Source organism: Staurois parvus, unplaced genomic scaffold (genome assembly GCF_062004578.1).
Source record: "Staurois parvus isolate SC_StPar_1 unplaced genomic scaffold, SC_StPar_1.0 ptg000262l, whole genome shotgun sequence".
Classification (NCBI taxonomy): Eukaryota; Metazoa; Chordata; class Amphibia; order Anura; family Ranidae; genus Staurois; species Staurois parvus.
The window spans coordinates 1826005-1840598 of record NW_028318058.1 but is presented as its reverse complement, the minus strand read 5'-3'; the positions used below and the strand labels follow the sequence as shown (position 1 = coordinate 1840598).

General features: G+C 38.8%; 1 protein-coding gene across 2 annotated transcripts in view; it reads left to right on the top strand.

Annotated features, from left to right (window-relative positions):
• The window catches only part of MRPS9 (mitochondrial ribosomal protein S9), a 115184-nt gene extending 100860 nt beyond the window's left edge, over positions 1-14324 (top strand). The window contains exons 6-11 of one of the 2 annotated variants that reach the window (XM_089681241.1): positions 260-345; positions 1068-1143; positions 7707-7875; positions 10420-10528; positions 11625-11794; positions 14183-14324. In XM_089681241.1, the coding sequence (XP_089537367.1) occupies positions 260-345; positions 1068-1143; positions 7707-7875; positions 10420-10528; positions 11625-11794; positions 14183-14274 (702 nt within the window). In that variant the 3' untranslated portion in view covers positions 14275-14324. The remainder of the gene's footprint in view (positions 1-259; positions 346-1067; positions 1144-7706; positions 7876-10419; positions 10529-11624; positions 11795-14182) is intronic. The other variant, XM_089681242.1, reaches the window with a different exon arrangement.
• The last annotated feature ends 270 nt before the right edge of the window (positions 14325-14594 follow it).

Here is a 14594-nt window from a genome sequence, read left to right as displayed (position 1 = left end):
TAAAGGTGCAAACCTATAACCCAGGGACTATAACTATCCAGCCTGTGTCCTGTACTGTACTCCAAGATACGGCATTTACACACAGTCTATTGTGAAGCAGCACTTATATCTGTAAGTAAATCAACAGTGTGATAAGTTGTTGCTGTAAATCGATACTTTGAGCTAATAAACCACAAAGTGTGTGGTAACTATTTGCTAGTCTGTCTTTTTTTATTTATTCCGAACAATATTCTTTTTATGTTTTCTTTCTTGTACATAGGATACTCATGAAGTGTTCCTAAAAGTGCAGGCTCATGGAGACAAAGTTAGAAGTAAAGGCTTGAATGCTGAAAGCACTGGACAAATGTAAGTGTGCATCAGTTTTTTGGTGTTTTATTAGAGGATACGGGACAAGGATTTTATATAGATGGCAGCCAGGCATTTGAAATTTAGCCAAATGATTGACCTATATATATCAGTCTCATTCTTTCATACATATGTACACTCACATATGAATGTTCCAGCTCCTCGACAGATGTTTACTCTGGTGGAACATTCCTAAATTTTTCTGTATGCATACCCCATGGATGCTTTTTGTCTCGTAGTGTTGAAATTGCTTTGTGCTTGCTTTGGACCCATTCTACCTTTAAAGCAGACTGTTAGTTGGGGACATTGGCTTCTGGAGCTGATGCTACACAATCCATCTGTCTTGATGTGTGCCATCTTCAGACTGAATGTAACTTGTTTGTTTGCCTTTCATGATGCAGTGTGATTCCACAGCTGAGAACTTCTCTTTGTTAATATTGAGACTGGTTATCGAAAATGGCAAAGAAATACACCCATTGCCTTAATTCTGTTTCTGTCTACTAGTGTGCTGTTGTGTATTTATACTGCTGTTCTGATTGAAGTTGAACTGCTCCTCTTATAAAAGAGATGCTATTAATAGACAGCAGTTGAAATTGTGATTTTCTGCACTGTTTTGGTCTATCATCAAGCTACGGATGCCAGTATTAGTGATATCAGGTGATGCGTCTCTAATTGCTTGAATAATTAGAGAATGCATAATGCTGTGTGTTTGTTTTCAACAGAGATTTGGCTGGTCAGAATTGGATACATAAAGAGGAATTAGAACAAGCTATATTAGAAAAAGTGTCTGACGAAGACGTAAGTGTTTAATATTTTTACATCTTGATAATCAAAAATGTTTTGTTTACTGGTTGAGTGCCGTTAATTTAAAATGATTATAAAAAAAAAAAAAATTACTTTACCTGTTCTGTGCAATGGTTTTGCACAGATCGGCCCTAATCATCCTCTTCTAGGGTCCACCACTGGCGCTTCTGACTCCTCCCCCTTCTGAATGCCCCCATAGCAAGCTGCTTGCTATGGGTGCACTTGTGCGCACTTGATCCAGGCTCTGTGTGTCTATTGACACACACCATGAGGCTCAACCCCTCCTTTGCTTTTTGTTCACAGGCTGTGATTGACAACAGCAGGAACCAATGCTCCCACTGCTGCCTCCATGTCCAGTGAGGCGAGATAGAGGAGAGAGCTCTTGGGCACTTCACTGGATTGAGATCGGGCTCCCCTGCGGGCATTGTACAGGGCTGTGCAGGACTTCCTGTGTCAAGGGTTGATTGTCACGGTTTCGGATGCGTAAAGTTTGTTGGGGTTTTATTCCAACTTATAAAATATAGTGCAGCGCTGAATATAAATAAAATTATATGGTAGTTCAATAAATGTTCATAGAAATCTTGTTCTGAACCATGAAAAGCTTCCTCTCCTGAGATACACTGATGGCAGAAAATATGTAGCAAAAATGCGCACTCACCGACCGCGCATTAGGAATGCTCATATAAGTGACCATCAACCTGAGTGGCTGGCAACAGGTGGTACATCCCTCAGGAGTAGATCATCAGCCTTGGGTGAAGTAATGCACAGCAGGGCTCAGAGATCTCCTTAAACAGCGAATTGACAGCCTAGATGAATGGGCTCCCTCCTCTGGATAATATATGAACTGGGAAACTGCTGCTGTGAATCTGAAACCCTCAGTAGAGGGTCATAAAGAAAGAGGGAGTGCCAATAGTGCAGTAGGTTGATGCTTTTATTTGGTCACATAAAATAGAAATCATGGGCGCAAGTACAAGTAAACCTGTCAAATGATGACAAAAAAAGGAGTAGCTGGAGTGGATTAAGAGTGTGTTGGCACTTGCACGAAGTTACCACTTTGAACACATTGCATGGTTTTACTAACACTTATTATTTGTGATCTATGGACCTATAAGTGTTTGGTATATAAGGATTTTTTGAGAAAGAATAAGGACACTTAACACAAGTTTACTTATTGTATATTTTGTGTGTTTATCACTTTTATATTTTCATTACTACTTGGGCGCTTAGTGCTTCCTGGGCCATTCATCACCAGGCATCTGTGCCTCAAATCTGCAAGGCAGCTACTTGGTTGTCTGTTCACACCTTTACTAAGCTTTAAAAGGTGGATGTCCTGGTGTCTTCAGACTTGTGTTTTGGCCACAACATTTTGCAGGCAGCTTTTTGAGATTCTGTTCCCTCCTGGGGGGTGTGTGTTCTGATTGGGCTTTTGTGTTCCTGTTGAGCTCCTGCTGGCCTTGTTTTTTCTCCCACCCCTCACTTGGGCACTGCTTTGGGATGTCCCTGTGGTCGAGACTAGAAGATGCTGTGTCTGCCTATGAACGAAAGAGAAAAGGGGATGTTTTTGTTACTCCCCGTAAAATCCTTTTCTCTGAGTTCATTGACGGACATAGCACCTACCCCTCTGTAATTTTTTTTTTTTTTTTACACTGCTTGTGACTTACTGGATTGCTTATGCAGAGAGGGGGGTTATATCAGCCAGGACTGCCCATAGGCGGTGCCGAGTTTGTTTTCTGCTTAATGTCATGGCGATATAACCATATGTTTAAGAATAGAAGATGCTGTATTCGTCAATGAACTCAGAGAAAGGGATTTTATGGTGAGTAACAAAAAAAATCACGTTTTTTTTTTGTATTGAATAAAGTAGGGGTGAGTTGAGTTAGAACCCATCAGGGTTTTTTTCCCCTCACTTCCTGGCCTAGAGACAAAACATGAAGTTAGAGAAAATCTTTCCAAGTAAATGGAAGTAACATTTTTGACATTTATCTCTCTAATAGGTGTCTCTATTGGAAGATTTATTTTTTTTATTTATTTTTTTTTCACTGTTTTGGTTAGAACTGTACAATTTTGGATTTCTGGGATTTTCTGTCCCAGTGACAATGGTCGCTGGGACAAATAGACTAAATATTCATAGAAAGAGCAGACATTTCTCACTCTATCCACGTCCTCTTCCCATTGTGTAGTGGTCCTGCCTAGCGGCCATTTGCTACATTTGATCACTGTCACATGATAGAGGGGTTGCCATCCCCACTATTTCTGAGCTCCAACACTGGGTATTTTGGAGGTGGTTGCAATGAAAGAAAGGAGCACCAAGGGAATGTTGGAGAGGTGAATGTAGAGTTGTTGGGGTGGGGGGGGGGCTGGGGGAGGTGAGATATGTACAGTCACTGTTACTTTTCTGAATTGGCCAACATTATCGTGCCTCCTTAACCATGTGAGTAATTGACTTTGAGTCAGCAGGCAGGAAATCTGACCTGCATACTTCATATGAGTTAGCAACTCATTAAGTAGTAAAGTGAAGTTGAAAATTAAATATTCTAAACCTTAACCTTTAAATTTGTCAGTATTGGTGCATCCCGTATTTCTGTCCTCACATGTTCCCTGTAAACTATAGTCATTTGTTACACCTAGTAATGGCAACCATTTTGATTTTATTATAATATAAAAATATAGTGAAGCGCTCATTAATTAAAAGAAACTAAAAACCCAATGTGAAATTACTAAATGACAAAGCAAATATGCATACATTACATGAACATTACATGCATAAACCACATATAAAACCACGTGCATGTGCTTAAGCCATATGCATGTATTATAAAACACATGTGCATAGATCTTGAAACCATGTATTTATAAGTTCAAAAATAGTATGCACGAAAATGTTCCAATGCCTAAAATACAAAAATAAAATCTGTTAGAAGTTCAAAAAACAGTCCCAACCGTTAGATATTCATATTCCATGTGTTATATGATCTTCACCCTGACTTTAAATCCTTACAAACACCACCACAGTTCTCAAAAGTGTGTACCCTCACCTTCAGGTTGGACCGCATTATACTATATGGGGGTCAAATATTGCTTAACCCCTTCACGCTGGCCATATGCAAATATGCAACCCCACTGGACTGGGCTTTTTTCCGATATTTGCGCATCTGTCTTTGTGTTGGCGCGCTCCCAGCACAAAGATCGAGGTCTCACCGAGAGCCCAGGGTCCTATGGCAATGATCGGGACCTATAAACATAATAATGATACAGTGCATTATTATGTTTTTGTGATTTTAGACCTATATGGTAAAGGATAGGATGCTAGCTGCTATTTAATATCTATATATCTTTTCTCACTAACATAAGAGCGCAGGAGGATCTTGCCTTTTTTAATGATTGGGACCTGGAATTCCCGATTTATGGGTCACCTCAACGCAGTGTTAGCCTCTGCTTGGCTATCACAGTGATTATTCACTGTGAAGACCATACCCGGATTGTATCTCTCTCTGTCCTTTCAGAGAGAAAATAAAAATGTGTAAAAAAAATGAATACAAATTTAAAAAAACCTAGATCAAAGTTTGATCTAGGTCAGTGCCAGGGTTAGTATTTGGGTCAAGAGTCAGGGTCAGTTTGTTTTTTTTTTGGGGTCAGGATTTTTTTTTTTTTTTTTAATTTTTAAATTCGTGTCAGTGTCAGCGTATTTTAGGCAGGATAAAAAAAAGCAAAATGCACACTATTGTTTCTGAGCCGTACTATGGGTACAAACCACAACGAACATACAAATATGTGGTACCGCTGCAATTGTCAGGAGCAGGAGAATTTATTTTGAGTTGTTTGGTGGTAGGTTATGGTAGTAGCAATACATGTGCAACTAAATTTAAAAAATAATTTGTTTACAATTTTTAGGCCATTTTTACTTTTGATAATAAAAAAAACAGGTGATATCCATTACCATTCACCACCAAATGAAAGTCCAATTTGTCCTGAAAAAAACAAGGTGAATCCACCTGGATTCATAAAGTAGTTATGATGATATTTACGGTTTTACTAACACATGTCAAAGTTGCAAAATTGTGCTTAGGCATTTAGATTTGTTTTACCCTTAGGCGCGAAGGGGGTTAAAGTGGAACTTCAACTTTCTCAATCAACATTGTCTATTTTTAATCCTTATGCTGCTAGCATTAATAAATAGGAAAGTATATATTTTACTGAAACTTTTTTTTTTCTTTACATTCCTTCAGCTATTTCCTGGTTTCGGTGCCTAGACAAATTATGTCATACATCCCAGGAGTCTTCAGGAGGGGCTTTTTCTGCTAAGCACACCCTCCTGCCTGCATGCCTTAGCTAAGGGCAGATGAATTCCAGGAAGTAAAAGCTACATGAATCATCTGCCCTTACTCAAGATAGCCACTGCTAGACATACCAGGGTGTGTTTTTCAAAGTGATTTCTCAACAGAATAAAGCATGAGACATGGATGGATGGGGGAGTTTGCTTTGAATATTTAAAATTAAATAGCATTTTTTATTTGAGATGCTCAGATACAGTGTAGTTCGGCTTTCAGATATATGCCATTCACACATTCAAAGTCCTCCTTCCAAGAATTTAGATTACCTCCTTTCACACCAGAATATCTTCCTTAATAGGGCACTCAAAGAAGACAAGAGTAGAAGAAAATGCAATGTAAAATTGTAATCTTTTATTGAAATAAAAAATAAAATTGCACTCAAAGGATTTCACTTTATAGTAGCATGCATACAACAGCAAGCCACATTTCAGACAGGCAGAACTTTGTGGTCATCTTGGATTCCTATTGCTGGCTTTACACTTGTGGCTTGCTGATTTATGGATGCTATTATAAAGTAAAATCCTGTGAGTAGAATTTAATTTTTTTATATCAATAAAAGATTGGATTTACACTATCGAGTTTCCTTCTGCTCATGTCCTTTGAGTGCCCTATTAAGGAAGATTTTCTGGTGGGAAAGTGGCTGATCTAAATTCCTGGAAGGAGGAATGAGAAAATGGAAAACACCGAAGTGCTATTTGACCCCCATATGGAGTCCAACCTGGAAGGTATGGGTACACCATTTTGAGCACTGTGGTGGTGCTTGGTCACATATTGTAAGTATTTAAAGTCATGGTGAAGATCATACAACATATCATGGGATACCGATATCCACTTGTTGGGACTGTGTTTTTTTAAATTTTCATGAAATTTATTTGCGTATTTTAGGCATTGGAGCATTTGTATCTGTACTAATTCTGGATCACTTATATATACTTGGTTTCGAGATATATGCACGTGTTTTAAAATGCATGCATTTGGGTTATGCATGTGCATAACCCGTTATACACTATATGTTCTCCAATATTCATGTATGCATTTATCTCTTAGATTGTAAGCTCCCATGATCAGGGCCTTCCTATCCCTCTTGTATTGAACTGTATTGTTGCTGTATTGTCTCCCTTTATATTGTAAAGCGCTGAGCAAACTGTTGGAGCTATATAAATCCTGTATAATAAGAATAATTCTTATTTTTGTTTAATGACATTGGTTGATAGTTTTTAATGTATTCCTTTTAAGGAGCACCTCACTATATTTTATACCGTTCCCTAGATTGTGTTGAGATTGCACATATTAGTGGCAACATCTCCCTGTAAGCCCCCTTTTTTTTTTTTTTTTTTTTTTTTAAGTATTTGGTAGTGTGTTTTCTTTTCTTAGCATCAGTTGGTTATTTGTAGGTTTACTGAGTAGTGTGGGGATTTTTTTAATATATATTTTGGTTTATCATTTTGATTTTATAAGACTCTTAAGGAGGAAGCACATACTTTGTGCCTCTGAAATTGTTGGTTCTTAGTGCATTCATACTCTACTTTCTAATGGATTAGGTGCTTCATGGTTAAGGGATCCAGGAAAATAAGAAAATGCATGCTACTTTCTCATGAATATTAATCCATGCTGTATCAGCTTTCATTGTCTGTAGGAAACATACCCTTTAACTGGAGATTTATGAGCCAGTCTTTAATAAGTGATCATATGCTGTCACAAATATGGTCAGGGCCTTAAACTTGGCGACAAGCATAGATGACCATTGTGGTTATATAATTTAAAGGTGACCACCAAATAGTTTGTGCTACTTGCAACAAACTACCCTGTAAACAAAAGTAATATAGCTCCTCTATAAAGAGATTTTTTTTTTTTTAAGTCTAAGGTGGGAAACCTTACTAAACACCATCTGTAGGAAGTGCCAAAAGAAAATGCAAATGTAATCAGCTGGCAAGTAGAGAGAAATTCTTGAAGGCTCATATAATTTGCAGCGGTTTGTGACAAGATCCCTTCAATTACAAAAGAGTAGCTTAAAACTGCTTTGATTCATTGTTGTCTGCAAAATAGGTCTGAGGGATTTTGTGGAGCATAGAAATGTATTGTCTCACACTGTTTGAAAATGAACATCCATATGCCAAAGTGTCAGTCTGACAGGGAATGTCAATGAGAGGCCTGCTCTGCCAAGCTCCAGCCTAGGACTATAGCAATTACACTGACACCTCCTAATGAGTTTTTGTTTGCTTGCAGTACCAGTATTTTATACAAACGATGGAACGCTTGGTGAGGCTGCCACACAGCAGCATTGAAGAGGAGTATGTGCACAAATTCTGCAAGGAGCTTGAAATTCAGAGCAAAAAACAGATGGTTAACCCACCTCAGTATGATGAGCATGGCAGAGCATTTAGCACCGCCGAAGGTAATCACCCCAAGAACTTGTCAGTTCCTTAGCTAGGCAGGGTTCTGCAACTCTAGGTGATGTTTTATTTTAACATCAGTTTGGAGAATTTCTGCTGTTTACCTAAAAGCTAAACATTAATAGAATATACTAGAGTATTACTTTCACTGTGATTTGTTACATTCTAAAAGTTTAACTGTCCTTTTCTTCACTGAACAAGGGGAAAGTTCACATAATTGCAGAATGAAAACAAGTCTTGACCATGTTGCATAGAATGTTTGTATGTTTTCTGCTACTGGAAAAATAGAATGATGCTAGGTTTAATCCTTGTTAATGCTGATTTCTAGGCAAAAAACTAAATCAACAGTTGAAATGTATATATTGCTTTACCAAAGGACTTAAAACTGTGTAGCCCACTTTTGTTTTCCATGCACCTCTGCCAGAGAGCACAGCCAGATACTCTACCTTCACTGCTGCACAGCTTTGTAAAACACACCACAAGGCTCTTCTGTTAGCATGTCCTTGTTTGCATACGTTCTGTCCCTGTGCCAGACTTGAGTTCTACTGTACACAGGATTACATCAGTATAACAACACAAATTCAGGTAGTTTAACAAACTATGTACAATGCATATATTCATATACAGTGTGTATGTATATGTGTGTATATATATAATATATATATATTTTTATGTATGTATTTATTTTAATGCACATATTATATTAGATATAAGACATGAGATTTTTTTTCTGTGTTCAAAACTTTTACCTTACCTGATAAAGACCTGACTGCCAGGTACACTGCAGCACCTGATAATCTGTTTGCCTGATTTTCTGCACTCTGTACTCATAAGTAATGATTCTGTTCAGTGTGTACTCTGTTGTACTCAAGTAGAGTTAACTCCTATTTATTTTCCCAGAGAAGTTCTAGAATTCAGATAGTAAACCTGTAAATTAATTTTGCCTAAACAAAGTTTTCACTTTTGCAAAGAAGTCAGCAATGTCAGGTTCCTAAGATTTCTGTATAAATGTTCCCGGAGGGGGAGGGAAATATATGTTAAATTGCATGTATAGTAAAATTTAATATGTATCTTGCAGGTGGTACCATTCATTTCTCTAGACCAGTGATCTCCAAATTGTGGCCACCAACTGTGACACAAATGACCGGGGCACTGTTCCTCCCACTGACACCAATGACAAGGCACTGTTCCTCCCAATGACAAGGCACTGTTCCTCCCAATGACAAGGCACTGTTCCTCCCAATGACAAGGCACTGTTCCTCTCACTGACACCAATAACTGGGCACTGTTCTTCCCACTGACACCAGTGGTGAGCCACTATTTCTCCCACTGATGCCAACAAATGGGAACTATTACTCCCACTGATACCAAAGATGAGGCATTATTCCTCCACTAACACCAATAATGGAGCAGATTGTGATGGGGCACTATTCCCCCCATTAATACCAATGATGGGGCACAATTCATCCCACTAATACCAATAACAAGGCACTATTCCTGCCATTAATACCAATGACAAGGCACTATTCCTGCCATTAATACCAATGACAAGGCACTATTCCTGCCATTAATACCAATGACAAGGCACTATTCCTGCCATTAATACCAATGACAAGGCACTATTCCTGCCATTAATACCAATGACAAGGCACTATTCCTGCCATTAATACCAATGATGGAGCACTATTCCTATTACTAATGCCAATCATGGGGCACTATTCCTACTACTAATGCCAATGATGGGGCACTATTCCTCCCACTGATGCCAATGATGGGGCACTATTCCTCCCACTGATGCCAATGATGGGGCACTATTCCTCCTACTGATGCCAATGATGGGGCACTATTCCTCCCACTGATGCAATGATGGGGCACTATTCCTCCCACTGACACCAATGATGGGGCACTATTCCTCTCACTGGTACAATGATGGGGCACTATTCCTCCCACTGATGCCAATGATGGGGCACTATTCCTCCCACTGATGCCAATGATGGGGCACTATTCCTCCCACTGATACCAGTGATGGGGTGCGACTCCTACTGATACCAGTGATGGGGCATTGCTTCTACTGATACCAGTGATGGGGTACTATTCCTCCCACTAATAGGGCACTATTCCTCCTAATGATACCAGTGATGGGGCACTATTCATCCTCCTACTGACCAAAAGCACCATGTAATTGTTTTGCTCTCACTGACCACCAATCTTGAGGCATTGTTTACCACCACTGGCACCAGGACATGTTCTACTCCAACTGGACATCATCTGAACCCCCCCCCCCAGGCCTGAAAAAATGTCCCTTTTTTTCAGAAAGGTTGGGGACCCCTGCTCTAAACAATGTATTTTCCATAAACCACAGGTAAACTGCCACATACAGGTCGGTAAAGACAATGGAAAACAATGTTGCAGAACTGTCCGTGCACTTTAGGTGCCTTTTCAGTTTCTGGGGAATGGTACCAGAATACAGAGGCATAAAATATGCCCTAAAGTATTACTGTCAATTAATTTTTCATTTACCTTTGTCACTAAATTCTTATCTTTAGGCATGAGAAAAACATCACATGCAACGGTTATACTTAAAGATAATGGAAAGGGTAACATAACCATAAATGGAGAAGAATATTTGCATTATTTCCCAGTGCTGCAGGACAGGTAAAAATGAATTTGCTATAAATGTAAGGCTAACAATCTAATATACCTAATTTCCCTTATTGCTGTTGTTTTATTTATTGCATATCCTTTTGCTGGACCCAAAGTTTAGTGTATGGATTACCAAAGCAACATTATTCTTTCAATTATACTGCATCATTTTTAGAATTAAAAAATGATTCCTAATACACTTTTACTAGCATTATTTGTAATTGTCCTTTTCTCCTGTTTCTGAAACGCAATACAGTTGTTTCACTAGTTCCAAAAATAAAACTGTGATCACTGTAGATAACATTTTTTTATCCTGCTTAGAACAATTCCTATTGAGAATCAGTAGGCAATTTGAAAGATGAATTTATGGTGACCGCTAAGTCTACTATGGAAAGCAGGATGTTTTTTTTTTTCTTTTCAAATTATAAACACATCCAGCTGCTGTGATAGCAACACTTCTGTTGTTTGTGTGTCTCCGTAGCACCCCCTGTTGGAGAAAACGTGCTAATGCTGCATCTTTGTCCATGCAGACAGTAGCATCTTCGTTTCATAAACTAACATGTCTCATACAGTTTATGATAAATAATTATGTTATTTAACATCTGTAAAGAACAGTACAGAAATAGTAATTCTATAAATGATGGAATATAAAAGAGCATTTCAGAGTCTGAGATGGTATTTTACAAATGGCCATCAGACGTGTAAACATGAATATAATGGAAGTATTTTTACAATGTTTTGCCAGTAACATGTTCTGAAATTGGTAATCCAGCATTGTATTCTTGACTTGAGTGACATGCAGTCTGGCCACACAAACGTATGGCAGGTATAACTGTCTTTTTGTTTGGTAGCACTTGGCAAGGATAAGCACATAATTTATGAGCTCCTTTATTTCTTAAGGATAGTTAATGTTGAAGTCACATGATTTGACATGAAACGGGTCACATATTTGGCTGTTTTTTGACAACTTGCTCTTTCCATTTAAAAAGATGCTGGGCAATAGAGGTTGGAAATGTGCTTGTTTTGAACGAAAATTACTTTTTTTTTCTTCTATTGTTTATTCAGTCACTGATCTGTTGCCATTTCTTTTCTTTTCTTTTTTTTTCAGAGAGCAGCTTATGTTCCCATTTCAGTTTGTTGATGGGCTTCGAAAATATGACACAGAGTGCACGGTTTCTAATGGGGGAAGATCATCACAAGCTGGAGCCATCCGCCTGGCCATATCAAGGGCCCTGCTTAGCTTTGTGTCAGAGATTCATGTGGAAACTATGAGGCAAGGTAGGGGAGCCCCTGTTTTTATTAGAACACCATAGTTTTAGAGAATGCTTATTTATCATAGGGATTGCAATTTAAACAAACACTTCCATATTTCAAAAGCTGCATTCAGCAGACTATGTTTGCTGCATTCACCCCACTTGTCAATAGTCTTAAAAATGTAACTAAAGTGATACAGGTACTGTACGTGTATGTAAAATGTGTGTGTGTGTGTGTGTGTATATATATATGTATGTGTGTGTATATATATATATATACACACAGTGAGGAACAGAAGTATTTGAACACCCTGCGATTTTGCACGTTCTCCCACTTAGAAATCATGGAGGGGTCTGAAATTCACATTGTAGGTGCATTCCCACTCTGAGAGACAGAATTAAAGAAAAATAAATTCAGGAAATCACATTGTATGATTTTTAAAGAATGTATTTGTCTTGCACTGCTGAACATAAGTGTTTGAACACCTGAGAAAATCAGTGTTAATATTTGGTACAGAAGCCTTTGTTTGCAATTACAGAGGTCAAACGTTTCCTGTAGTTCTTGACCAGGTTTGCACACACTGCAACAGGGATTTTGGCCCACTCCTCCACACAGATCTTCTCTAGATCTGTCAGGTTTCTGGGCTGTCGCTGAGCAACACGGAGTTTCAGCTCCCTCCAAAGATGTTCTGTTGGATTTAGGTCTGAAGCTAGGCCACTCCAGAACCTTGATATGCTTCTTACGGAGCCACTCCTTGGTTATCCTGGCTGTGTGCTTCAGGTCGTTGTCATGTTGGAAGACCCAGCCACGACCCATCTTCAATGCTCTGACTGAGGGAAGGAGGTTGTTGCTCAAAATCTCACAATAAATGGCCCCATTCATCCTCTCCTTAATACAGTGCAGTCGTCCTGTCCCCTTCGCAGAAATGCACCCCCAAAGCATGATGTGATGTACCACCCCCATGCTTCACAGTGGGGGTGGTGTTCTTGGGATGCAACTCATCCTTCTTTTTCCTCCAAACACGACGAGTGAAGTTTAGACCAAAAAGTTCTACTTTGGTCTCATCTGACCACATGACTTTCTCCCATGCCTCCTCTGGATCATCCAGATGGTCATTGGCAAACTTCAGACGGGCCTAGATATGTGATGACTTGAGCAGGGGAACCTTCCGTGCAATGCATGATTTGAAACCATGACGGCGTAGTGTTCTAACGACAGTGACCTTTGAAACTGTGGTCCCAGCTCTCTTCATGTCATTGACCAGCTCCTCCCTTGTAGTTCTAGGCTGATTCCTCACCTTTCTTATCAGTGATACCCCACGAGGTGAGATCTTGCATGGAGCCCCAGTCCGAGGGAGACTGACAGTCGTCTTTTAGCCTCTTCCATTTTCTAACATTTGCTCCAACAGTTTATTTTCACCAAGCTGCTTGGCAATTGCCCCGTAACCCTTTCCAGCCTTGTGGAGGTCCACAATTTTGTCTGTGGTGTCTTTTGACAGCTCTTTGGTCTTGCCCATGGTAGTAGTTGGCATCTGACTGACTGTGGGGTGGACAGGTGTCTTTAAAGAGCTCAGACAGGTGCTACTAAGTTAGATTAATGAGTGGAGTAGAGGTGGACTTTTTAAAGGCACAGTAACAGGTCTTTGAGAGCCAGAATCCTTGCTGTTTCTTAGGTGTTCAAATACTTAATGTTCGGCAGCGCAAGACAAATAAATTCTTTAAAAATCATACAATGTGATTTCCTGAAATTTTTTTTTTTAAATTCTGTCTCAGTGGGAATGCACCTACAATGTGAATTTCAGACCCCTCCATGATTTCTAAGTGGGAGAACTTGCAAAATTGCAGGGTGTTCAAATACTTCTGTTCCTCACTGTATATAGATATACTGTGTATGTGTGTATATATATATATATATATGCACACTTATTGAGTATGCAGTTTCTTCATTTTTATAATCCTTGCCTCAAAAAGGTGCACAAGCTACTTTGCCGCCTTAAAATAAATGTGCTGCCCTATGTGTGTAGCGCAACAATATGCATATGCGCACCATATTGTGAATGGGGCCTTAACCCCTTGCTAAAAAAATTAAATTATTGTATCCAAGGAAATTTGGAGCCAGCCATTGCTGACCTCTTCTGAACATACTGGTTTGCTGTCGGTCACATGCAGATATTGTGATGTCAGTATTTTTTCCATGTCTGTGTTTTAAGACAGAATCCAGTGACAACCAGTAAAGGTTCCCTTTAAAAGTGTTATTGCAACTAATACTCCTCATGAATTTAAATTATGGTATTTGCTTAGTGCAAGGGTAAACCTTTTAAACAATAAGTTATTTGTATCACATTAAAGAGTATAATGGAAAAATAACTTGCTTGGCTGCTATAGCTCATTTGAGTTTTGATTTATGTTTCAGCTGGACTACTCACTGTAGATCCACGTAGGCGGGAACGAAAGAAGCCTGGCCAGGAGGGTGCTCGAAGAAAGTTTACATGGAATAAGCGTTGATCTGTTGGGGGTGGGATTGACTGCTGTATAATAAATGATTTTTTTTCTAATAGATGCTTTTTTTTCTAATAAAAGTTTACTATACAAATATATACAAACATATAACATATAACATATGACGTCAAAATCCATTCATTTCATATACTGTGAAAGTAAGACTCTCCTTAATATACAGACCATATTATCACCTCTATTAAAAATTCAAGAAACAAGAATTTTAATCTTCATTTAACGTTCATGGGTGAGACCTGCAAACATGTTGCTGACTTTGCAGCTAGAACTGTTTGTATCACATATAAAGCCATTAAAACCCATTTACC